This window comes from Copadichromis virginalis, linkage group LG15 (assembly GCF_057382275.1).
Source record: "Copadichromis virginalis isolate Kocher_CV1m ecotype Utaka linkage group LG15, C_Virginalis_male_GT1.1, whole genome shotgun sequence".
Taxonomy (NCBI): Eukaryota; Metazoa; Chordata; class Actinopteri; order Cichliformes; family Cichlidae; genus Copadichromis; species Copadichromis virginalis.
In genome coordinates this window covers 18,158,944-18,186,664 of record NC_140632.1, presented here as the reverse complement: position 1 = coordinate 18,186,664, position 27,721 = coordinate 18,158,944, and the positions used below count along the sequence as shown (strand labels likewise).

General features: G+C 40.3%; 1 protein-coding gene across 1 annotated transcript in view; it reads right to left on the bottom strand.

Moving 5' to 3' along the window:
* Positions 1-27,441, bottom strand: part of map3k5 (mitogen-activated protein kinase kinase kinase 5) — an 85,784-nt gene extending 58,343 nt beyond the window's left edge. Inside the window, exons 1-3 of the mRNA XM_085432287.1 lie at positions 26,444-27,441; positions 6,697-6,836; positions 2,976-2,999 (exon numbers count right to left, since the gene is read on the bottom strand). Of these exons, the coding sequence (XP_085288413.1) occupies positions 2,976-2,999; positions 6,697-6,836; positions 26,444-26,870 (591 nt within the window). The 5' untranslated portion in view covers positions 26,871-27,441. The remainder of the gene's footprint in view (positions 1-2,975; positions 3,000-6,696; positions 6,837-26,443) is intronic.
* Between the last annotated feature and the right edge of the window lie 280 nt (positions 27,442-27,721).

Sequence of the window (27,721 nt, the reverse complement as noted above, 5' to 3'; positions counted from 1 at the left end):
CTTTTCAACCAAATCTTGATGATGCTAAGATATCTGGGGAAGTTGTAAATGGGCTGTCCCACTCTGATCCAATAGCCAGAGATACAGTTAAAAACTGAGTCGAAACAGGGTAATCGACACACACGCCTATGCTCCTATGGGCAGCAAATGCAGATAGAAATAAGTGGGGAAAGTAAATGAAAGTGTAGTGACACAGAGGGACATTTGTGTATGTAATTACAGTCATGGGGCGATCGTGGCTCAAGAGTTGGGCATTCGTCTTGTAATCGGAAGGTTGCCGGTTCGAGCCCCGGCTCCGACAATCTCGGTCATTGTATCCTTGGGCAAGACACTTCATCCATTGCCTACTGGTGGTGGCCGGTGGCGCCAGTGTCCGGCAGCCTCGCCTCTGTCAGTGCGCCCCAGGGTGGCTGTGGCTACAATGTAGCTTGCCATCACCAGTGTGTGAATGGGTGGATGACTGGATATGTAAAGCGCTTTGGGGTCCTTAGGGACTAGTAAAGCGCTATATAAATACAGGCCATTTACCATTTTTATTTTAATTGAACATACACAATGAAGCTAATTACCTGGATTTCAGTTATAATGGTAGTGAGCTACACACACAGTTACAGACAAGTAGGAGCACATGCTTTTCTCTGATGAGAATAATCAGACATATCTGCAGCTGCAGAGTGTATTTTAAAGCAGTCACAAAAAAAAAGAAATGTATTTGCAGCACTACAGAGGGAAGATCAACCTTCTGCTTCCTAAACAATAACAATATATGCAATCAGGACCTTAAACCAAAGATCTTCTTGGGTTTAGGGAAATTTGAACTGCTTCTGCTAACTCCAGGTGAGTGTTACTGTTACAATGCTTCCATTCGCTCTCACCACTGTATTGTTTTTCGGCTTAACAAGCAGCTGTTTCCAGTCAAAGTTCTTTTTACACTGTACACAACACCAGATAACTACTGGGTTAAAGAGTAGCAGATAAACAAAGGGGCGAATACAGCAGGTAAAAACCGTGATACTTCCCTCGGGCAATTGAGAAGACTAAAAACAGAGGGGCTACTGGCGTTTCATCAGATAGCTTCTAAGACTTTAAGTAAATGATAACGGCGCTCTATAATGAGGTCACTGGGCAGCTCGGTGACGCATGTTCTCTCTGTGTCTGTGGGGTTCTCCCTAGGTACTCTGGCTTTCTATCGCCGTCCAAAGACATGCTTTGGACTTAATCCTAAACTGCTTGTATGTGTGAATCAGAGTGTGAATGGCTGTCTGTCTCTCAGTATCAGCCCTGCAATACACTGGTGAGCTGTCCACCCCTGACAGCCAGATTAGGCTCCAGGCCATGTGACCCTAAACTGGTTTGGTGGAGGAAAATAGATGGATGAATGGATGTGTAATTATTCTTTTTCTTTGAATTCTTTCAAAAATAAAAAAATGAAGCAAAAATCTGATGCTGTGATAGCCGTAGCTAACAAGTTCATGATTGTCATACAGAAGAATCAGGAAGGTACAGCACATGGAACCTCACTCGGTTCGTTTGTGAGCCTTCGGTTTCACTAGATTAACAAACAGCTTATTATTAGCAACATGTTGAATAAACCCGGTTCATCAGATAAACAAAGAATGGATAAACAAGTTGAAAGGAATGGTTTGTTATGTTTCACATGCAGCCCTGGTTATTTAAATACTTGCGTTTGAATCATTAGTTCACTGCAGTTCCAAGGTGGCAATGCTGAGTGTTTGCTTAGATCATTATATTCCTTATATCATAGAAAGAAATGCCATGTGGATATGTTAACAAAGTCTTGGCTGAAAGTCTGGAACTTTTTGGGAATGAAAGAGAATAAGGAAGACATAAAATTGCTATTAATTATGGTGTTTGCAGGGGGAAAAAACATCTGTAATAACATTAAATTGAAGGGAAAGAATGATCAAAAAGTCCAGTATTGCAATTTAAATGCACTTTTACCTGCACAGATGGCTAGTTAAGAGCCTGTGCACTGGTGCAGAGTGCATTTAAGTGCATTAATACAAGCAGGAAAGAGAAAGAACAAAGACAGTAAGTACACATAAGGGAGATCAGTAAGCTCACACTCTCATACTGTGAGTGATAATCAGCTCTCCTCTTGGTACGAGTCAGTGTCAGAGAACAGTACATTTCATGTAGCTCTCCTTTCACTGTGAAAGCCACTTAGGAGAGCCTTTTATCTGACTGCTGAACATGGACTACCGACCGCATCTGTGTTATTGACACAATTAGCGCGCAATTTAGAAATGTAAGTCAATCCGAATCAGTTCATCATTTTTAAGATGACAAACATTCTTTACCTTTGGTCTCTGAAATAAGAGATTTTGCAGCTTATCTGTGCTGCGAAAGCACATTCAGTGGTTGATAAGACAAGAAAAGTTGTACATATTAATACATTGTAACAAGGCTCATGGGTCTGCAGAGAAACTTCAAAAACAAAAACAACAATCTTTGCATGTCTGCTAAAAAGGCTTTACTTAAAACATATGGTACAGTGGGTGACTCTATATTGATCTACTAATTTTAGGAACTACAGTATGATATGCAAAGGACAGGATTTCCTTAGCTTTAAGGCAGCACCTTATTTGAATACTGCACTTTTTGCAAGTCAAATTCTCAAAATGCTTGTGCCTTTTTATGCAGATTGTGGCACTGCAGTCACTGTAACTCTCAAAGCAGCTGTTGTCTGAGACGTACATCTTGAAAGTGGAAGGGAAGATGTTTTCATTTTACATGAAATCAAATATTTATCACAGCTTCGAAACAAAAGTGGGCTGTGCAAAAGAAAGCCTTTACAATAGCGAAAAGAGAGACATAAGGCAACAGGACACTGTGCTCCCTGCGCGCTGTAAAAAGCATATTCTTTGCACTACACAATGTGTGTAATGTGTGAGCAATGAGTGAGTAATGTGTGAAAGGCAACGGGAAAAGAAAGAAATGCCTCGTGTACTTACAGTGTTCTTCTGGCAAATTATCTCCTGAAAGAAGAAAAGAGAGAAATCCATTTAGAAATTCATCATTAGCATTTTCTCCGAGGCAATTTAAGTTAGATACGATGTTACTGAATGACACTTCAATTCAGTACACCATACCTGAGCTACAAACACTTTGTGAGGACGACTTGTATTTGTGGATATTTGTTGATTTCCCAACAGCTGATTAATATTTCTAGTAAACCGTGATGACCTATAGGATGACTTTAGATGAAACAATTACTTGTTTGTACATGGAGAAGTATATGGCAGTGAAAGGAAGCATAATCAACAAGTGTACACTGAGACTTAGTATATATACAGGGAGTGCAGAATTATTAGGCAAATGTTGTCCTACTCCAAGCTGTATAGGCTCAAAAGCCTACTACCAATTAAGCATATTAGGTGATGTGCATCTCTGTAATGAGAAGGGGTGTGGTCTAATGACATCAACACCCTATATCAGGTGTGCATAATTATTAGGCAACGTCCTTTCCTTTGGCAAAATGGGTCAAAAGAAGGACTTGACAGGCTCAGAAAAGTCAAAAATAGTGAGATATCTTGCAGAGGGATGCAGCAGTCTCAAAATTGCAAAGCTTCTGAAGCGTGATCATCGAACAATCAAGCGTTTCATTCAAAATAGTCAACAGGGTCGCAAGAAGCGTGTGGAAAAACCAAGGCGCAAAATAACTGCCCATGAACTGAGAAAAGTCAAGCGTGCAGCTGCCAAGATGCCACTTGCCACCAGTTTGGCCATATTTCAGAGCTGCAACATCACTGGAGTGCCCAAAAGCACAAGGTGTGCAATACTCAGAGACATGGCCAAGGTAAGAAAGGCTGAAAGACGACCACCACTGAACAAGACACACAAGCTGAAACGTCAAGACTGGGCCAAGAAATATCTCAAGACTGGTTTTTCTAAGGTTTTATGGACTGATGAAATGAGAGTGAGTCTTGATGGGCCAGATGGATGGGCCCGTGGCTGGATTGGTAAAGGGCAGAGAGCTCCAGTCCGACTCAGACGCCAGAGAGGTGGAGGTGGAGTACTGGTTTGGGCTGGTATCATCAAAGATGAGCATGTGGGGCCTTTTCGGGTTGAGGATGGAGTCAAGCTCAACTCCCAGTCCTACTGCCAGTTTCTGGAAGACACCTTCTTCAAGCAGTGGTACAGGAAGAAGTCTGCATCCTTCAAGAAAAACATGATTTTCATGCAGGACAATGCTCCATCACACGCGTCCAAGTACTCCACAGCGTGGCTGGCAAGAAAGGGTATAAAAGAAGAAAAACTAATGACATGGCCTCCTTGTTCACCTGATCTGAACCCCATTGAGAACCTGTGGTCCATCATCAAATGTGAGATTTACAAGGAGGGAAAACAGTACACCTCTCTGAACAGTGCCTGGGAGGCTGTGGTTGCTGCTGCACGCAATGTTGATGGTGAACAGATCAAAACACTGACAGAATCCATGGATGGCAGGCTTTTGAGTGTCCTTGCAAAGAAAGGTGGCTATACTGGTCGCTGATTTGTTTTTGTTTTGTTTATGAATGTCAGAAATGTATATTTGTGAATGTGGAGATGTTATATTGGTTTCACTGGTAAAAATAAATAATTGAAATGGGTATATATTTGTTTTTTGTTAAGTTGCCTAATAATTATGCACAGTAATAGTCACCTGCACACACAGATATCCCCCTAAAATAGCTCAAACTAAAAACAAACTAAAAACTACTTCCAAAAACATTCAGCTTTGATATTAATGAGTTTTTTGGGTTCATTGAGAACATGGTTGTTGTTCAATAATAAAATTATTCCTCAAAGATACAACTTGCCTAATAATTCTGCACTCCCTGTAGATTTTTTTTAGGATTTTTTTTTCATGATCGCCATTGTTTAAAGAAAAAAACTGAGTATAAAAAAAGCTGCCTTTAAAACAATTTGGTGGCCTGATAGAGATCTGAGGAAACTGCCTAAGTGAATTCTTTCAAAGCATGGTGAGAACAAGTTAACCCACAGCCAGCTAGACGGGTGGGCACCATGGCAGACCACAGAACAAAAAACCCCTCCCAGATACCACCAGGAGCAGGAAAGAACGTCATTTGAAACAATTTTCTTGCCATAAAAAGCAGACATAATACAGCTGTGAATGTCAGCTTTTTATGTTGTGTTTATTTTAAGACACGCCTCCCCTGACTGTGCAGGCTGTGCATTATGGGTCGACTCTACAGTTTGTTTTCTGGCTCATGACCCTTGTCACCACAATACTCCTCCCACTAGACTAACTAAAAGAAAAGCGTCAGTGTTCTTCTGCTGCAAGTTGCCTACAGCAGGCGATTTTAAAATGTGTTCTGCGTGGGCCTCAGACGGTTTGAACCATGCCTTTGTCTGCAGTACAGAAACTACAAGACTCACACCATTGTTACATGCTGAAGTAGTCTGACATTTATGGTAAATAAACACAGCTTTGGTCAATACATATTGCTAGTAGGGATTGAGTAGTATGCACTTTATTGTTACCTGCAAGCACTTTCCAGTGTAAAACTTCCAGTGTATTTAATTATCTAAATTGTTGCTGAGGAATTTGCTGTTGCTTTGTGGCGCTCATAAAAATATTAAAAAATAAATCTCTAAACCTCAGCAGCAATGTGGCTTTCTAAAAATCATAAACAAGACCACAAAAACAAACAAACAACATTTTTTGAGCAATTTTAATCAACACTTGGTTCCATTACTTCAAGTTTATAACAAGAAGCAGTTCAACCTCCTCCAGGCCAGCTCGTCCTTTGGGCATTTTGTATGGAAATTGTACAGTATATTGTATGCAGTCATTTTTTTTTCTTTGTAAATGGACTTTAAGCAGTATGAACTTTTTTGCACGATGACCAGAGTAATACACATCTACATCTTCAGCAATTTGTGATGTGTGTAAAAGTGTGCATTGTGTCCGCAATACCCACCACACTTGTAAGTATCATAGTTTCCAAAGTTATAAGGTCTTTTTAATTTTAGAGCAATAAATCATTAGGTTGACCTCGAAGACCTTGGTGGATGTAAGCCAAATTTTAATGGATTGTTAACGTGACCCCTCTCTACACCCCTACAAAGTTCTAATAGAATTAATTCCAAACTTCTTGAGCACGCTCACAAGCATGCACTCACACAAATGCTACCGAAAACATAACCTCCTTGTTGGAGGTAATTAGCAGCAGAGCTAACTGTAGGAACAACATTAGTGTTTATACCCTATTAACGGTCACTGGCATGAGCGCCATGTCTTGGTTGGACCTGTGCTTCATTCTGCAGGATAGTTGGGCACCTTGTGTTGCCCCTGTCTTTCTCACTGTCTTTCTGCATTAACAATGTCAATGTTAAATAAGTAATCTATTTAAAAATAAATAAAAAATGCAAGGTTTTTATTATAAAATTGGAAAAGTTACCCAAAATTTTCTACCCTTGAATAAAATCCTACACTCAGACCAACACGGTGTTTGAGGGCACAATCTCATTTCTCAAAACAACCGAACAAGAAAGCCGCTAACTGGGTTTTTGGAAGGATTGTCGAAATTGACTTTTAGGGTATAAAATTTTTAGATTTTCAGCTGTGATGCTGCCTGTGCTGAGAGTATTTTTAACAAAGAAGCCTGAGCTGCTCTGAGGCACAAATATATCAGCATATATTGGCTTCTGTTCATGATGGCGGCTTACCTGCAGAGACTGGAGAGCATCAGAGTTAGTGTCGCAGTACAAGATGATGTTGTTGGCCATGCTGAAGCTTTCTCTCACTCCCAGGTGGTAGAAGAGCGAAGGCTGGCGGAAGGCATCTGTCATCTCCACCACAGCTATGTCTGATGATAAAAGAGAGGTGTACGTGTTATAGTGTGGTTCAGGAGTGGAGCACAACTAGCTTTCTTTGGGTTCTGCAAGTACAAGTAAATACACACCATTCTTAGAATATCATAAGCTCTAATAATGCAGTTGCATAGTACAGGCAGAAATATCTTTTACATCCATTACCCAACCAAGGATGTTAATTCACTGCTGTAACAGCCTCCCTCTTCTGTTTTTGACCACATTTTGGAATCTGGCTACAAATATGTGGTCCCATCCATCCATTCCTTTACCTTTTTAGAAATGCCTTAACCCCAACCTTTTTTAAGTTATCTGCAAGCTGAAAAACAGATATCATGAGATGAAGGTAGCTTTACTCCTTTTTTGTCCAGTACACTCAATAATCAATAATGCACCATCTGCAGTAGGACTCAGCAATACTATCTGGGTCAACAGGTCAAGCAAATATTTCCACTCAAGCAAGCAGGTCATCTAGTAAAGAGTTCCTAAGGTTAATGTCCTGTGCAACAGGCTGTGCTGTTATGCAACTGTAAGCACTGGACTTTCACCAAAGCTCTCACTCACTGGTCGGCCCCTGCAGCGAACAAATCTTTGTATGACGCTGTCAGTTATGGTGGGCATGCAACATTAAACATGCTCATCAGGATTTGGAATAAACATGATGGTGTTTTGCAGACCCACACACGAGGTAGGGTGGTACTACACGTTGTTTCCAAGGTCGCCCTGAGCAACGGATAACAACAAAAGCAAATCAGCCCGATGGCTATGCTCCAGTTATGACAAAAGAGCTCAGAGCTACGGAGATAAAGCTGCACCCTGGTTTTTCATCAACTCCAACTCTCCAACTCTTTTGTGTCAACGAAAACATTACACGGAGCTGAAGAGCAGATATTGTGCGACTCTGATGGTCAAATCTTTTACCTCTAATGGGTCTGTTCAAAAGCTGGGATAGTCCCCCCCTCCACCATCACGACCTTGAATTCGATTTTCAAACTGGTGCTCAAGCTAATGGACCACTACTAGAGGAAATCACAAACACATTCAGTCATTCAGCTCAAGATGCTGTCAGATTATGGGTGGCTCAGTTGTGGAAGAGGAAGCATGACAAGTGGATGACACATCAAAGATTAGTGCTATTATTAATGCTTCCACTGGTTTTTGAAAGATACCAGTTAGTCAAGGTACCATGCAACTGTAGAGACGACTGCTCTCCTTTTAAGTCTACAGTTTAGGAATAGACTACAATCTGAAATGATATCACAGAAATGATGAGTCGGCCTTGACCTTTTCTTTAAGTATTAAAAGCAAATATTTTCAGCGTGGTGACATTACTATAAATTAAAAAAGAATAAATCATACATATGCTTTGAAAGATTTTGTCTCCACTATGTTAAAAAGCTGAGAACAATTAAACGATTACAAAGGCAACAGCCAATTTTGGTGCTGGTATAGCCAGCCGACACCCGTACTGAGACTTCCTGTTCTGTCTGACAGTGATTGTTTACAAATCATCGCCTGATTGATTTTCACCAAATCCAGTCCTTATTTTAGACATGCAATTAAAAAAGGATTGGTTAATACAGCTCACACTATGAGTGGTCTACAAGTAGAAACCAGAAAGTTTCAAATACCAAAAGTCTTTCCACCAGAATCTGTTGATATGTGTTGATGTGCAGAAATCTGAGTACAATCTACAAACTAACTGTGATTCACAGCAGATGATCAGAAACAAGGCTCCGAATGAAAGCTAGTGTTGCTAATGTGCAGTGAAGTGGCAACTTTTAAGATGTAACACCTATAACTGGCAGCTAACTAAGCTCTTATCGCAGCTTCTTGCATTAACATTTTTAAATGCAACATGATTTCTCTTTAAGCGTTATTTTCACCAGGAAGTAAAACTCCTGAGATACAGTGATAGCGTCCTGGGCCAAGAAGGGCAGCACAAATCCATCATGTTTTCTGAATGGCACAAGAAAATGGAGCTTGTTAAGCTGAAGCAGCTTTACAAAATGCATTGCGTGCAATCAAAGCCACTGACACAACCCAATCTATCAAAGCAAATTACTCAAAGCAAGCAAGTGAAGGCTCATAATTTGAATGTGCAGTTAAACATCAAGCAGCCAACATGACACTTGGGAGAGAAGCCTATCAGAGATTGGCCGATTGCAGCACTGAAGGGGTTTCATCAGGGCCATGCAGCTCCTCGCACTCATCATCAGAACATGCAAATTCAACCAGGAAGCAGGTACTTGTTGGCCTCAAAGGTTCTCATCATTAAACCCTTCGTTCACACCAGGGAAAAAAAAGCCTCATATTTTCATCCCATCAGAGTACCGTAGCCGTAGGACAGCATTTTAAGCTCTATGGCTTCTGTGCAACGATGTGGAATTTCAAGAGGGATTTCTTCTCTGGATGAGCAGCGTCTTCACATCGGGATGCTGCTCGCTGATTAAATGAAACTCATGTTTCGCTCTCTAACTTGCGAGGCAGACGGGGAAGGTACACTTTAATCCTAGCTAAGATTAACAGCCAGTTGTCAGTTCTGCATCCCTGATGCACTCATGCGACTATCACACATAGCATTTAGAACATTCAGACATAATTAAATATTGGTCTATTGGATTTACTCATTGTTAGCAAGACAAATAGGTTGCTCACCACGGCTGATTTTTACACAATCCCAAACAATCCTGGGCATATACATGATAAACGGCTGTTTAGATTCTTCTTCTCTCGACTATGCATACAAGGTGCTGCTGAGTGTCAACATCCAGACGGCACAGGTTGTCTGCTGAATAAAACATAAGCTTGTCTTGTTTTTCCACCTGCAGCAGGCTCCCATCAATATTACATCTGAATGAGATCTTAATGCAAACAGGCCATAAAAATGCATTAGTATAATATAACTCACAGAAATATGAATCAGCAGTGACTTGGGTGGGATAATTTTGCTTTGCGCTGCTTGGAAATTTCACCTGTTTCACAGAAATGGGTCTGAACAAAAAACATGTTTGCTGTTTGCTACACAGAAGGGCTAAAAAGTGATGAATAACAGCATATGGCGTTCGCATATGATGGAAAAAAAAAAAAACAGGCCAAAGTGAGTCTTGTTGTGCCCACAGAGTGAGGAAGAGCAATCAATTCTCGTAAATGTTTTGTATTTATAACACTTGACTAGCAGCATATGATGTTGTCAGTGCTTATTTCAGTCTAGTCTAATAATAGAGAACGCACTCTAGGTTTTACTTAGAAGCTGCTTATAATGGCGGTTACAAACTACCCTCTGATTTTAAATTCCAAAAATGAAAGCAACTGTTTGTTTGTGTCCTGCTTGAGCGGTTAAATCTGTCTACTCATGCAAACATTATTTTTTGTGTTCAGTTGGTAACCGATTCAATACTGATAACGTGCAACATCGCAGCAGGGATGTGTTCAGGAGTATTCTTGGGCTAAATTTTGATGTGGGGTGAACACAGTGGGTGGTAACAGTCACCACAGGCACACAACACAATCACTGACTATCCTGTAAATGGTTGGGGCATTGATTACTGCTTGCTCACTGTCATGTCAACGCAGCGCCATAACCATTTATATTGGAACTTGAGGTCTACCTCACTCTCTGCCGTCTTCTTCAACACAGTAAATGTCATTTCTCAGACCCCAACCCAAAAACAAAACACTTCACTGGATTGAAGAAGAGTAGAAGAAGGTAAAAGATAAAACAAAGGGATCGCAGAGGTTTTCTTGGGGAACTCGCTTCTTTAAAAAAAAATTAAAAAACTGTTAAAGCAATCTCCCTCAGTACCATCTGGTAATTCTTGCTCTGCAGCTTTGATGCTTCACAGAGGTACTTCTTGAGATCTCCAGCCCTGCAGGTCATGCTGCATGTGACAGGTCATAAAACCTGGGAAGTGCACAACACCAGCTAAAGCCTTTGAAGTTTGCATACTCTCCCTGTGTTTGCATGGGTTCTCTCTGGATACTCTGACTGTCTCCCAGCCCAAGACATACATTGGGGTCGGCTTAATTAGCAATTCTAAATTGCCCATAGGTGTGAAAGTAAGAGTGATGGTTGTCTTTATCAGCCTTGTGGCACACTGGCAACCTGTCTAGGGTGTATCCCGCCTCTCATCCTAACAGCTAGCACAGTTCCCGCCCCTTCGGCGAAACTGAAGCGGAAGAAGATTGGCGGAAGGATGATAGAAATGAGCAACTCTTCCCTTTCATGAACAGCTAGCTTACTTCCTCTTTTAATTCTTGCTGGTTCCAAGGAAGGCTTGGTTTCCCAGTACAGTTAATGATGCAATTACCGGTACTAAAAAGCAATGACAGCACAAATACTTTCAAGTAGCTTTTAAATTGCAATGTTAAAAGCATTTTGGCTAGTGTGGTACATTTTGTAATTGTGGATATTGTGGATGACATTACACAAGGAAACAGAGAACAATGGTAATCTGCTCTCACAGGAAAGTTGGAAAGTCAGTACTGGAAAGTGTTGCCTCTGCCTACTATACAGAATCCATAGCTCAGAGTCACAGACCCATTGCAACAACAGCGCAGGGACTTATAATCCTTATAAATATTAAAAATATTAAAAACAAAAGAAGTTCCAGATTCCAATTCATTGGAAGTGTTTCAGCTCGCAGGTTCATAGTAGGCTTTTTAAACCACATTAAGGACAATGATTCCAAATTTCAAAAGGCTGATAAACACAGCGACTGCATTTCAATAGCACAGGCTATGAATGTTTGTGAAGCGTGTTCAGATGCCATGATTGCTTACCAATGCAACAGCAGAGTGAAATGCATGCCAATACAGCAGCAGACCTGCCAACATAGTGTTGACAGAAGGCTTCGTGAAGCCTGCAGAGGAGTTACTTGAGACTCCTCGTCACCCTTTTCGCATACAGTGGCATCTTTTCACCGCATCTGGTGTTTTACAATCACCTGGTATCACCAGTAAACTGAAATCTGTCTACATCAGTGAGAGATAAGACATGCAGAAAAAAATGTAAAAAAGAAATGAAGAGTAAAACATTCATACTGATGCCCTGATAATCCTGCTACACCTCCTACAGTTGGACCTGCCAGTGTGAACCAAAAGTAAATTGATTCCCTCGCCTACTGCTCAAAGCAGAGGAGGGAAAATAATTCAATACTCTGAACATACTCTCTCACAGTGTTTGACTCTCAGCAGCACTCGGCCTGGTGCTGTAGGTTCATCGGGCCTCAGGTGAGCAGCTCGGAGTGGAGGGCTTCGAATTTACTGGAGACTGTTCTGGTGTCTGTTGGCTTCTCTTTATGGATCCTTCCCAGCACTCTCCAGAGATCCTCCATCAGCTCCACATGCTCTTTCTGAAGAGGAGCTGGGGGATCAGCTCCATCTAAAATATTATGATCTAAAAAGCTCTGGAGCATTTTCACATGGATCTGGATCATTTCAGCAAAGCAGAGTCTCTTGTCTCTACTAGAGAGCACATGATTGGACACAGAGAAATCTATTTTAATGAGAGCAGGTTGTGGAGAAAAATAAACAATTGCTACCAGCAGCCTAAAATCATAAGCTATAAACAATACTGAGAGATTGTGTTTCAGCTATGCTATACATCCCTACAGCTGTAGATTAAGGTGACCTGTTTTGCTCACTCCCAGCTACATAATTTTATTTTGGACTCTTACAGGAACAGATTTGCATGATTCCCTACAACAAGCCCTCCCTCTAAGCTAACTTTCTTCTGATAGATTTGCCCCTTACAAACTTAAGGTGTGAACATCAGATGGATAGGGCTGCTGTGCTCAAAGCCAAAACTCAATAAAGTGAGCTCTGTGTATAGATATATAGATTAAATAATTAATGATTTATCAAGGCAGCTACAGATACAACATGTAAAACTAAAACATTAAATCTACATACATCAAACAAGTACTGGTGGCTTTCTAGAAGGAAAAAATGTACATTTCAAGTGCTGATTTACAAGGACTACAACACTTTTTAAATTTATATTAAAGCTGGATTGCAAAACTTGACTCTTTATTTGAACTTAGAAGTGAAGATTTGAAAATGAACTTCTTAACGCAGTCAGCATCACGCTTCAGTTCACATCAGTTGTCAGAAGGTGAAGGGTGAACTACATCAGATCCCAGGACAGCTGTGTGCAAAGTCTGACCCATTCTTCTTGAATAATCTTTCCGAATCATTATCTGAACCTCCCACTGTGTTTCAGAGCTTTAAATATTTACTGCTGATAACTACTGAACCTCTGTAGCCACTTCATAAAATGTGTACATCATTAGAAAAAAAATTGCTGCCCAGAAATCTGCCCAAAAATGAAGGATATCGTTAATAATCATTAAAGATATTGATCTATAAATCAAATTAAAGGTGAATAAATGTGAATATTGGTATCTATCTAATCCCAAAGATGCTGTATAAGCTTGTACTGGCACATTGGAAACTTTAGTAAGTTGCAATGCAAGAGTGATTTCAGTTCACCACAATTGTTCCATTACATTTCATGCGTCCTACGTCATCTAGCCGGGAAAGAGGAGGATACAGTGTTTGCATGTGTTGGTATGTGACCTTACTTTGACCTGATAATATTCCATATTTATGAAAATGCCGTTGACTTGTCATGATTGAAGAAATGCGATTACTGTAGCGGTTTATGCCTCGGTCACTCACGGACCAACGGCAAGTTTGACTCTACCAAGAGAGATAGTAACAGCGCTGGCACAGTGAATAACGCTTCGTTACCATCTATTACATAACAGCTACATATAAGAAGTTGTAACCATAGCGACTGTGAGGAAAACTGCTTTGAGTGATGTTAGTGAACCGAAGCCATCAGTGTGCATAGTAGTTGAGGTTTTTTCCCCTGTATGTCTAATGGAAAACAAGGTAAACAGACTCGTATTAGTGGAGCAAAGTGCAGCTGGAGTTTTACCCTGAAGCCCATCCTACACAGAGGACAGGCAGATGCTTAGAAATACCATCTCCATGCTGCTCTGGAAATATCCCCCTCCCTTGAAAAGGAACCTTCGAGAGCATAAAGTCCAAACAGTCTGCCAACTTTCCAGGAACAGCAGAGGATGCTTGTGGTGCTCTTGCATGCTGGGCCAGTGTGATGTTTACCTCTGGTGTTTCAAATGATGTTTAGCTGTTTAGCTGTCAGGATGCAGAGACAAACAGGATTAAAAGCTTCAGACTTGTTTATTTGGTGTCATACAAAAGGTATTGCTCAACGAATTACTGCAGTTAACCGTGTTCTCAGACCACAAGTGTTTATACTGTAGCCGTTCTGAGCTGCCACACCTAAACGCAGTATAAAAAAAAGGAACTTTTGTACTGCGTTTCTCTGTAAACTTTTATTTTGATCTGTCTATTGCCTAAGGGCACCATTGAGCTACACAGTGTGTTTTAGATTTTTATCTTTTATGCTAAGCACATTGAGTTTACATGCAATGAAATGCGCTATATAAACATAACTGACGCTGACAGAGACAAAAAGCTCCAGAGGGGTGTTCTGTGCTACAGATCAAATAAACAGGGGATCACAATGGCGTGTTATAAACTGAAAACTTGGCTTGAGTTGATGAAACAGATAAAAATAATGAGTTATTGAATTTAGTTTAAGTTTGATTAGGTTTTCTTGTTTTGGTGTCTTTTTGTTTTAAGTCCAATTTATCGTATTTGTTTGTTTTTCCCGTTTTTTTTTTATTGTATTTATTTTACTGATCTATGGTTTTGTAAAGCACTGTGGCCACCCTTGTTGCTTACGAATCTCATAATCAAAATTTATATTGACATTAAAAGAAACCTTTCATGATTTTCTTATTTTACGTATTACACACCCAGGATCTCCTTTTTCGTTTGGATACCTTAGTATGGTTATCTCATACATAACCATACTAAGGCAGCCAATCAGATGACAGTTGGCCTAAAAGGAGGCTGGACTTACGGGAGACAGTGGACACAAGGAATGACAAATGAATGGATTGTTAATGATGCAAAGCTGATCTATTTCCATATAAGACCATAGCTTCAAATAAGTGAAATGGATCCATTATAGGAACTTACAAACAACTCCACACTAATTGCTTTTTAGTTTTCCTGTATGAAGCACTAAAATAAAAATTTTAAAAAATTAGCTGCGTTTATATGTGAAAATGAAGTTTTCACAAATGAACTCCACAAGTTGTTGAATCCTGTAGTAATTTGTTTCTCATATACAACAGATAGCCATCATTCTCACTATTGTAAGTAGTCTGTTGGGTGTGGTGGAGGGTTCAGCACACCCACTGAATTCATGTGATTACTTGCACTACACTCATATGGGTGTAATTAGACATTACACAGAGTCTGAAGAAAACTAAGCTATCGACCAGCTCCTATCTGACTGTGCTGGTTAGTGGTCTTACACGCATCTTTGCTGAGTAATCGAGAGATTTCAGAGTTGAAGTGCAGGTGTAAAAAATCAGCTTTAAAAGTGATGCACAATTCCAGGTAGTAACAAGGCAGTGCAAGTTAGTTCCTTAGGGTGTCTCCATTACTCACATGGAATAAAATTTTTACAAGTTTATTTTTATTCTTTTGTTTATTCTTGCAGGAGAATACAGAAAAACTGCCTTTTCCCCTCAAAATAAACCCCTAATACTGGTGAAAAAAGACCATTCAAGTCTTTCTGCTAAGCTTTTCTGTTTACAAATACATTTCTTCTCCCACAGGAGAATATGGGACATATGAATGGATATTCAGTCATCTGACACCTCACCTAGCAGCAAGAGATTAATGTTCCCTTTATTTTTAGACCCATGTGCTTGAAAGAAACAACCCAGAAAAAAAGATCATGATGCAGGAAATGAGACCCGCCTGCCAGTCGCACGACTCTCCTGGCAGTCAGCTCCTCTTTACCTTTGCTCCACTTTGTTGCCTTTTCACTCACTGAGATATTTTACAAACCACAGTGCAATGGCCCCCGAAGGGAAAACAGCTGAGAACAGAATGTGAATTCATCTACCGCTGACAAGCACGCTGGGAGAGACCTGTGCTGCAGTGCAAGCTGTCCCGACATGCCTACTTGATGTACTTCCTTGCTGTTGTTCAGTGAAACAGAATCATGTTATTGTCTGGTAAACAATTCCACTTTATCTCACTTGCTTCGCGTGACAGGACTGAGGAACTGTTGTGGTTGTTTGCAGAGTGTTGCATGGAAATAAAACGGCACCAGGCAGAAATTAGTGTATAAATACACCTGAAGACCTGGAAAAGTGAACTAGATAAGAAATTTTCCATCTGAAACAGCAGAAACATCAGACACCAGCACGACTGATAAACATTTCCTGACATGATTTCTTGGTATTTTTAGACCTATTCTTGAAAATGTTAAGGGTTCCTGCATTTTTTCCTTTTTTAAACTGGAGATATCAGGGGTATGACATCACATGTACTGGTTTTGAAGGACTGGAAGGAAACTTTAAAACCTTTTGGGTGCATACTGAGATACTTTGTCTAATTTCACATGGGCCACTATTATTTTATGCAAATATTCATGCACAATGCCTTTATACAATTAAAAAAAAGAAAAAAGACAAATTTAACCCAGCAGCTGCCCACTTCGCCTGTTGTTACATGAAGTTGCTGAATGTTATTTACTTTCTACGGTGTCTGGTAGTCACTTCACTGCTAATCGATGCCTGTGTGGAAACCCCTTAAGACTCATTGGAAGTAGTAACATTCATTAGTGTTGGTTTCAGTTGTGTTTAGATATTAATCGTGGATGTGCAATGTGGTTTCCAGTGTTTGTTTACCCAAGACCAGTGTTAAGGTTTAGCCAGCTACAGGTCATCACAACTAAGCCTTCAGTAGTGATTAATCATGTTCAGCTGTGGCTTTGCAGTGACTGTTGAATGGTAATGGGCTGAGCGTCGGTTCTCAAAGTAAAAATGCCTTGTTGGTGCCAGAGGTCAGAGGAGAACAGCCAGACTTCTATAAGCTGATAGGAAGGCAACAGGAACTCATATAACGACTTGTTACGACAAAAGTCTGCAGAAGAGCATCTTTGAATGCACAGCACAGAAAACCGAGGCTACAATTTGCAGGAATTCAACAAAATTGGAGCACAGAATATTGAAAAAAAATTATCTGATCTGAGGAGTCAGTATTTCTGCTACACCATTCAGATGTTAGGGTCAGAATCAGGTGTAAATAACAAAAAAAGCACAGATCCATCTTGTTTTGTATCAACAGTTGGTTGATTAGAGCAGGGCGATAGGACCAAAAATATTTATCACGATATACAGTTGAAAATTTGCGATAACGATATAACTGACGATTTAATTGACACTAGACAAAATACTTTACGACTCCACGACTTTATTAGTGTAAAAAAAACAAAACATCAATGTATTTTCACTTAAACAAGCAGCTGTTTTTATGTGCATTAAAGTTATATAAAAATTTAACAGTGCAAATGCAAATTCCTTGCTGATAGTTTAACCAAAAGGCATTTCCAGTGGAAACTGGCCGACATATCCTCAGCATAACCATGTATAATATCCACAAAACTTAAAAAGAGGTTATACACACACAACACGGTAATATTATGTTGAAGCACAGTACGTATCACTCCGCGAGGCGCCTGCCTACGATAGCCGTAATGCTCCAACAATCCATCAAGCGGTGCGGGTTCGTAGCTTAGCAAAGTCGTACTGAAACATTTGACAGATTTTCGAGCGCCGTGTACGACATAAAATCGTTTCGAGGTCAGTAAACACAACCAGAATTCATACATAAGGCACACGGGATTATAAGGGGCACTGTTGATTTTCAGAAAAATCAAAGGATTGATTTTAAGTGTGCCGTATTTTCCAAAAAACACGGTAATAATGACGGCCCGCTAGCATGCTCTACCAGAAATAGTGCTTTGTTGTGTATCTGACGGACCAAAGCTAAACCAGTTCCACACCACTGAAGTTGCAGTATTTTTACAAACCAGTTCTGGTTCATCCGTTTCATTCAACAATCCGCTTTTGCCCTTCTTATTCTCTATCGCCGTCATGTGCTAATGAAAACAAAGGCACTGCGCATGCGTGTTTTACCCATATTCTATCACCATATTTCATTTTCTTATCGTTGCCCAACATTATACCGGTATTACCGTGAACGGTATGATATGGCCCAGCCCTACACTGCATAATATAAAATAATAAGAAAATGATATTAAAATATAAAGACTTCAAGTAATTTTTCTTGTAAGATGTGGGTGGCATCCTCGAGCTAGACTAGATATGAAACTCAAACTAAATATGGAAATTAAAAAAACTTTACCGTTGTCTTTACAGAAACACCTCTTGACTCTAATATATGCGCACAATTTTTTTTGTTTTTTTTTTAAACTGCCAACAAAAACTATTTTCTTTCACGCAAAAACACCCATGCAGTTTTGCATACATGCTGTGACCTTTGCGGTGGGTATGCAGAATCAAAACAAACCAGACAAAAGCTGCATACTGCATGTGAGAAAAGCAACTGCAAAGACAGATGAGTAAAACACACCTCCGCCGGAGCCTGGTTACAGCGTTATTATTAGACTCTGTATTGTGAACTTGTTGCATGCTGCCAAAGGTTTTCTAGTTGGAAAAAAAATAATGTAATAACAGCTGTTCTACTAGAGAAAAGAAACCACTGGTATCAAACCCACCCCCAAAAATCAAATAAATGCAAAATACAACCAGACTATTCTCATAGCTCTTAGGCTGTTCACTGCCTTATCATGATACTCAAACTGATAAGACAGAGTTCCCTGTCACGCACCATTGGTTTCTAAAGACAACCCTACCCACTCCTGCTGCATTTCACCTCAAATGAACCCTGATGAATCCAAATGGGAGCTTTGATATTCGGCTACTCCACCTCCTGTCCTATTTCTGGTGATCACTTCTGAGATATAAGCAGGATTTTATACAGCACTTACACTTATTCCAGCTGATAATACTGCATAGAAGGATGTGGGGTATAGTCATTGTCATGCATGTAAAGAAGAAGCTGCTTTTGATTCTGAACTAGCCTTTCCTTCCTTCCTTGAAAAGAAAAGAAAAAAACTTGTTAAAAAGCATTTGCACTTCTGCCTGGAATCTCCCACAGAGGTGAAGGCAGTCCTCCCCAGAGGCCAGCAAATGGCCCCTAGGCTAATTCCTCCTAACCTTGTGCCGCCTAACCTCTGAAAAGCAGCCAACCACTAGCGTAAACAGAAGGGAAGATAAACAACTTAGCAAAGGGCCAGCTGATGGGATTTCAGGGCAGTGCGGATTCACAGTCAGGAATCTTGAGTGTACATTCTTGTGCTGGATAAGAGACAGTGTCTGCTGGCGCCCGGCAGTGTTGACACTGGACAAAGCTGGACGTCACCCATTGTGCAAGGATTGCATCTGTGCTCCATTTCCGTCCACTTTTTCAGACTACAGTTTGCTTACAGTTTGCTTTGCTAGTTACAGTAGTTCACCAAATAGCCATGTGAGAAGCATTTCCTATTTTGTGACTTTACACTGCTGAACAACACTATCATGAGACCAGGTCACCTCATTGTTCGCTGCTTGTTGTTCACTTCTGCTAATGTTTATTACTGACATTTAAATGATTAATCAATAACTCTAATAAACATTAACTTTTAACAGAACAAATCAAGATTGAGGATTTGCTATGCAGTGGTGTTTACATTTGCCTGCTATGTTAAAGCTTCCTGGTTTGAGACTAGGAGGAGGATTGGTTTCGACACCACGAGACATTTACAATAATACAAACAATATCAGCAACAAAACTGTTTGCAGTTCCTACAATAACATAACTGTAAGAAAGAAATGGTTTGTGTTTGTGTACCAGAGGCCCGAGGGTTTGAGGGTTCTGTGTAGTAACTTCGCTGTTTTTAGTGCCTGGAATCTGCTGGAGCCACTGTTCCAGAGTTACAGCTCCTACTCCTACTGCTGCTACTACCACCGGGACCACCTTCCACATCTGCTCCAGCTGATCCTTCAGCTCCTGCTACCTCCACTCTGTTTTATCATGCTCCTTCTTTCTGATGTTTCCTTCTGCTGGGATTGCCACATCTATCACAACTGCAGTTTTCTGCTTCTTGTCAGCCATCACTGTAGCTGCTTGGCTGGCATGCAACTGTCTGAATTTTACTTAAAGTTTGCATTATTAGGGGCAAGTCTGATTTGGCCATGTTTGTGGCATTGATGCATTTTGGAGCGTTGTAATGGATATGTCTGACAAATGATGTCTTCTTTATGTTATGGCAGAATGTTTTTTTTTTTTTTTTTTAACTTGGACTAATTTGCAAGTAGATGTTAGGATTTTCATTGGAAGTGACCAGGATGGACAAGATTAGAAATGAGTCCATCAGAGGGACAAAGTTAGAGAGCGGTTGGACATGTGCAGAGGAGGGATAGTGGATATACTGGACAAAGGATGTTGGAAATGGAGCTGCCAGGCAAGAGGAAAAGAAGAAGACCACAGAGAATATTCATGGATGGACTGAAGGAGGACATGCAGAGAGTTGGTGTGACAGACAGGGTGAAATGGAGGCTGACGATTTGTTGTGGTGACCCCTAAATGGAGCAGCCAACAGAAAAGGAAGAAGCAGTTTTACAGTTTATGAATGCTAACAATACTACCTCATGTTAACTGTATAACTTAGTATTCCACCTTCTCATCCAAATGTGGTTATCTCTACCTTTTACAGAAAGTCTATAATTTGTAGATGCTAAGGTACTTTCTGTTTTTTTTTTCAACCTCATTCACCTTGGTGCTCCATTATATACTCCTCTTCTCAATACTACTACATTGTAAACTGGGCAGCATGAAAACAATTTGTGAGCTAGATCTGCGTTGGCTGAGTGGTGCTGTGTGTGTGTGTGTGTAATGGAGTGGTAAGCAAACACTCAGGTTCAGGTAGAGCAGCTTTTAAAGTGCTCAGGAATTGTTCACAAATTCAATGTGCACCCTATAAATGACACAGTGGTTTAGTGTAATGATCAACAAGAGGGATAAAGCTCTACATACCACAGCTATGACCCAGCACACAAACACACGAACAGGTGCGCCATTTGATCCCTGGCAAATACTACAGTATTAACTGCTGCACTTTCAACACTGTAAAAAGTGTTTCGAAACAGGACGCATCAAGTTGTCGCACTGCTGCCAAGCAGTCGCTGCTCAACAAACTGAGTTAAAAACATAAAACGAGTTTCTGATTCCAAAACAGATGATCAGAGTTTAGCATGTGCGTGAGTAGAGAAAGAAAGCCATCATCCATGAAGCTCAGATACTATGAATCACCATGGCAACAGATAAATAAAGAGCAGAGACTTCATTTTATTCCAGTGGACCGAGGAATATGAACACGTGTCAGCATGGGCTGCGATTTTTATTTGAAAAACGGGACTTTTAATCAGCTTGGGCCACTCTGCCAACGTTATACATGAGTAAGAATTTGATATAAAATATATAATTTATTTATACTGTCTGTGATAGTCCTTTACTCAATTTGATTTTTTTTTTTATTGGATGAAACTGAAATCCTCATTTTGTCATTTAATTATTAAATCTAATAATTCAGGTGTAATTTGACACAAAGAAAAGGTATGTGACTGGAGATATGGAGAAACAGAGACACAGTTTAGTGATGGACATGTGATATTTGTTACCCAGATTGCTATAGACAATCCACCCGCAAGTCAGTCTTTATTAAATAAAAACTGTTTTTGCAGCAGTCTACGGCCACTGCATTTTCTCAGTAATTCAGGGAAGTTTAAACCTGATTTCTCATAAAGAATTTCATTATTTCTGCCATTACCGGATAAAAATGCTTAATGAGATTTACAGAAAACCTCTGCTTTAATGCTCCCCAATTTAACCATTTCTAATTTGATCTAATATGAGCCATCACTCATAGATAATGCCTCTCTTATAGATGTAGCAGAGGTGTTTTACTCAGTTCCTGGCAGCCTAATATTACAAATTCACATTTTTTTAATGAATGACTTACCGATAAATCTTTACAAACATGTTATAAGAAATGTCTCAGCTTTTGTAGACTCTGGTCTCATAAATTTAAGATATTTTAGTATTGTTTTAGAAGGTTGAAAGATTTTAAATCAAGAATGTTTGCTGATCTTTTACATATATTTTTGGTTTGATGTGTTTGTGAGACTGATTTAGGCAATTTTCAGTAGAAAACATGTCCAAGTTCAGATTTTGAATTTGTTGTTTGACATAATTTAATGACTGAATCTGAAACTATTTTACTCACAGTCAGAACGTCTGAAGCCAGCATTTAAAAAGTAACTTTAAAATACATTTAGTTTTGCTTTAGTCATTTCAGCCTCAACTTTACGCAGATATTCACATCACCGCCAAGGTCCAACTGTGACAGTCATTTTTCCATCAGTGTGACTGATTACAACACAGAAATGAGTCAGAAACATGGAGACTATAAGTGCTACAGGATTCTCATAATTAATCTGCAATATGATCGCTGTCTCTGTACTTATTGATTATAAAAGCAGTCGTGTAATTTACATAGAATGGTGAAGAAACATCTAACCGACGTTTCAGTGTTTGTAAAAATGGAAACTCCTGTCAAATAATTTGCTTCACTCTGAGCTTTGATAGCGACTTTATGTATGAAGAAATGAATCGGAGTATCAGCAGATGGTTCAGGTACGGGAGGGGAGGAAGAGTCAGAGAGAAACAGAAGAAAACCTGCCAGCGAGCAAGTGGCATTCTTAGAGTTTGTCACCCAGTTGACTGACTCAGAGTTTAAGTTGAACTACCTTCTGAAACAGAAAACTCTTGTCTCAGGGTGAGCAGCCTCAGAGTCCTTAGCTAAAGCTTCTTTCACTTCAGCCTCTGCCAAAGATATCAAGAGAGAAACAACTCAAGCACTGAATCCTGATGACTTTGTGTCTCAAGTATAAGATGGGCCATCACTGAGGCTGGTACTCCAGACTGGGGGCTGAGAATCAGGCTAATCACAAAAAATAAATAAATAAAGGAAACACATTCCCTGAAGTCTGATATACGCATCCTGTCAAAAGGACAGATGAAGATTATCTCATGGGCTAAGGGAAAGCATATATTTAAAAACAACAACCGGGAACTGAGAAAACATAAAAAAGATACAGATAAAGACTGTTTTTTTTTTTTTTTTTTAATTTAAGATGTTTTAAATAAGTTGTTCAATTTTCAACAGCCTCAATTAGCTGACAGAAATGTGCACATTTGTTTGGATAGAATTAATGGTCTAAATTCTAAAACCATTCAAGTGAAAACTCATATCCACCCATCTACAGCATAGCTACTCAGGAGAGGCAGTGGGATGAGAAACATGGCAGTGAGGGCATACCTGCTTCTTTTTTGCGATAGTTATAATAATGATAAAAGTTGTGTGTATATCAAAATCAGCAGGATGATGAAGTATGAATTTTTGCTTCACATTTTACTTCTCTGATTTTGTCCTTTCTGTAATTATTAGTTACTTGTGCCCAATTATCTGCTAACATGCTGTATTTTTTTTATTTTTTTTATTTTAGATTAAATGACATTTGCTGCTTAATTTCACACTTGGCTCAAAATTGACATCTTATAAAGGAATATGACACATAATACAAATGATTTACTGAAAATGTAATTCAGCGTTTTCTACACAGATGTTAGTTTGTAAGATTTCATGTGTATTTGGAATTTTTTTTTATGTTTATTTTTGTACCCAACTGAGAAAACAACGTAATCTGTGATCAGTTTACTAGCAGACAACGTGCTCTCTATTATTTTAAAAGTCCGATCACTGCTGGCAAACCAACCTTGGCCCTTCCCTCCTGTGTTTTACCTACAGACTGGCTCACTGGCCAGGTTGAACTCAATATTAATTAGTTGCTTCTCCAGAGAGGCTTCTGTCACACAGTTGGATGCACTCCAACTCCACTCTCTTGCACTGCAAATGGCCTTGCTCTGCTTTGGAGATCTGCTGTGAAATTTACTGCGGATGCAGAGCAGAACAAGGACCACTATAATCTCGTATAGTTCCGTGACAAATTCCACACATACAGTAAGTATCTGAATTTTGAAAACACTGATAGGTACATATGTAATCTATTCACATCTTACTCATGTTTTTTTTTCCTCCCCCCACTTATGTTGGTTAATATCATGTGATCAGTGGTGTGAGTAAGATAGGCACAGCTACACAAATCTGACTTCAAATCTGAATTCTGACTCCATGAATAACTGGGCTGTAGTGACCAAAATTCCCAGTGATAAGATACGGTTAGCTATCACTGTTGCCAAACTTTTGCATCTACACTTCCTGTGTTTCATGTCCTGAGGGTTTCACAATCAGACTCTGCCATCTTTCAACCAAATACCCTCTTTGTCCACAGCATCATGCGGGGAGGACATGTAAGGACAGTCAGGAACAGCTTTTCATTGTATCAGAAGCAGACAAATGACAGAAACCAACAAGCTCACTCAAGTTTTTTGTTTCCGGTCTTTCATCTGCAGGAGGATAATGAAGAAGTGGTGTGTGAGTGAACAGATATAGCAATGTGTGTCTGGGAAAATGCCACAGCCCTCCCCTGTGTATTATGAGAAAATTCCACGGTAGCTCAGAGGAAAAAGACCAAACAAAACACTGGGAACATGATGTGTTTGTACAGCCAATAATATGAGAAGCAAGAAGCATGTCGAGCATGGAACAAACAATACACCTGTCTGCCTTCACTAGTAGGCTCTGATGTTGGCAATATAAGTGCTGTTACTGCAACTAAATATGGTTAATTCAGCTCTATCTATATCAGTTTATAATCACTACATTGCTATAGTTGGATAAAAATGTTATTAAATATACTTTTTCTATGCTACTTTTTGCATAATATTAAGAATTTGTTACATTTTAACTCTAAATTTTGCACAATTATAATATGTTCATAAGCACCTTGGTGGGGTTGCTGACCTTGTGTCCTGATTTTCATTACTTTTTGACAGTTGTTGCTAAGATTTGTGAGGCGGCTGGGTAGTGCATCGTTTAACACACTCTCCCTTAGCTTGGCGTGTCCTTCTACAGTGCAAACATATTATTGTTGGGTTGAACTGGTTGGGAACTTGTTGGGTCTAAACTGGTCATAGGTGTGGATTTAAGTACAAATGGGAGTGGAATTGTGACCTGGCCAGTTACCCGCCTCTCACCAAATGTCAGCCAGGATTGGCTCCAGCTCCCTGTGAGCTTAGCTGGATGAGTGGTTAAGAAAATAGATGGACCTTTAATTAGTGACTTCTAACTACTGTGACCTTAGAATTGATGCTTTTGTTTTAAAAAAATATAGTTTTTTTTACCCAGTGACTTAATCTTAGTTTTGTTACTGTTAACACTGATGCAATTACCATTAATAAAACAGATATTTTCTTTTAGGAATTTTCTAGGTCTTTTATAATAAGGAAAAAAACCTGCATACTGCATATTGACTTTTATATATGTTGATCTTTTTATAGCTCCTGTCAGGTAAACTCTTTTTACTATATTAATAACGAGTCAAGCAATGATTGTGTCTTTAGGCTACCAGAGTTTGACAGTAACCCCCCTCAAAAAGAAAAAAGAAAAAGAAAATCCCAAAACAAAATTAGCATCATTTGCAGAGATGCCACTGTTTGAAAGGCTTTGATGTGTCACACTGTTTTATATTTACAATATCTGCTGAACAGGTACTGATACAATCTTAATGAAATGCAAACACTGGCTGCTGTTTCTGGCTCTCAAACAGAGAGATCAGCCATGTGCATTATAGTTTTGTTTTTCATGACTTAACCAAACCTTTTCAGTAGTATTTAGAGCCAACTGCTACATATACAACATGAATTAGAGATGGAAAGTGCTTTCTATCAAGGGATTCAAGTTAGCAGATTCCAGTGGAAAGACCAGGCTTGTGGCTCAAACTGTGACACTGAAGCACAATGCCGAACCCCACAATGGAAGAGGGGAAACTAGCCATAGGAGGGGGAACTCTAGCAATAATCCCCACATTAGTGGAGCAAATGATACAACTTCTCAGCAACTATTGTTCAATGAGTTCCAGCTTTGTTCATTTAAGTATACATACCACTGTGATCTAAAGGAAGCAACATCAAGCCATGACATGCAGAGCAATGGGATGTATTTAGGGAGTCCAGAGCAACCTGTCCTGCAGGCACAGTTTCCAACAACAGAGGTGATGCAGTAAACGTGATTTTCGAGCCCCTGAAAGGAATTTAGGGGAGAGGTTCTTGTGCTACTCTTTCATGAATTAAATGCCATTCCTGGGTCACTGAGCTTTAGTGAGGTCCACTGTGGCTTAATCATTATAATGGAGAGCAAAGATTAAGCCGAAAAAATCAATTTAGAGGATTGATCTAAAATCCTAACAGGCTGCCGTTAAGGCTAAAAATGACCTCATCTAATAATCACGTAATAATCACTTTTATAAAATGTTTGTCTTCTCACTTGCTGAGGGCGGTTTGGGAAGCTTGTTGTGGGTGGATGTGGAAAGATTTATAAGCCTTTCTTCACTTGACTCACCTGCGTTGTAGAACCTGTCCAGCACGGCGGTCTCCCCGAAATCCAGTTTACCAAAGTTCACTGTCTCTAGCTTGCTGCCCACAGACTCGCAAGCGTCCTTCAGACACTGCAGGGCCATGCTCTCATGATTATTCTGTTGGCTGGCCTCTCCGTTCACCACATAGGCCACTGTCACCGGCCTGCTTTTGCAAGACTTTCCGGTGGACAGCAACCCTCCGGTGTCCAAAGGGCAGCTCCCGGAGATCGGGCTAAGTCCCCCACCTCCAGCCCCGGAATCATGCCAAAAAGTCCCGGCTGCGGGGATTCCACAGGCACCACCACCACCACTGCTGTTGACGCTTGTATTTTCCCCGCTGAGGTTCTCTCTGCCGGGGCCAGCACCAAAGGAAGGTACCGCTAAAGAGATCCCGTCCTGGTCTTGATTCATCTTTCTTCAAGTGTCTTTTTAAAGTGGGGATTTCGATGAGTGGCTTCTCCACCAGTCCTCCATGGAGAGCCAGCGTTACGCACGGCGGTTACCCATGGAGCCTCTGCAAAGGCACGACGTGCAACTCTGCTCCTTCCACACAGGTAAACAGTCTGTTAGGAGCAGAGGTGCAGCTTCACATCATGCTGCATGACTGCCATTGATTGCACGCTTGCAAAACACGCGAATAGGGGCTGCAGGTGGACCGAAGTCACGACGATATCCGAAGAGAAAACACAGGAGGAAAAGCCACCAAATCCGCGCATTCCGTCTCAGCCGTCGCAACAAATTCACATACTTCTCAAAGTTGAGCAACACAGCCACTGTTAGTGCAGCAACGCCCACGGGATCCACAAATGTCACACCGAGTCCAACTTAAGCTCACTTTAAATCCTCCGATCAGCGCAACGTCTTCTCAGCGCTGAAAAGAGAAAGCACACCGCGCACGCAGTCAAGGTGCCTTCATGTGTAGACAGACCCTGCCCAGTTTCCACTGTTATCTTCGAGGCCAGACTCACGCTCTGGGCGGAGAGACGATACTCGGAGCCTGGGTTAGTGGGGCGGGGACACGATGACCATATGTGGAGTTGTGTACTTCAGAAAGGGAGGAGTCCCTTCGAAAAACAAAAAACAAAAAACAAACAAAACCGCCCAAACGTCTCTGTGAGTCATCTGGAGCGAAGGTAAAAATGAATAGGTGATTAATTTATCAGCTTTTCCCGAAAATGATGAACATGGGGAATTAGAGATCGCAATCTAGAACAAAAACACCCATTTAGGACACCAATCTCCGTAATGACTACATTGTTTTT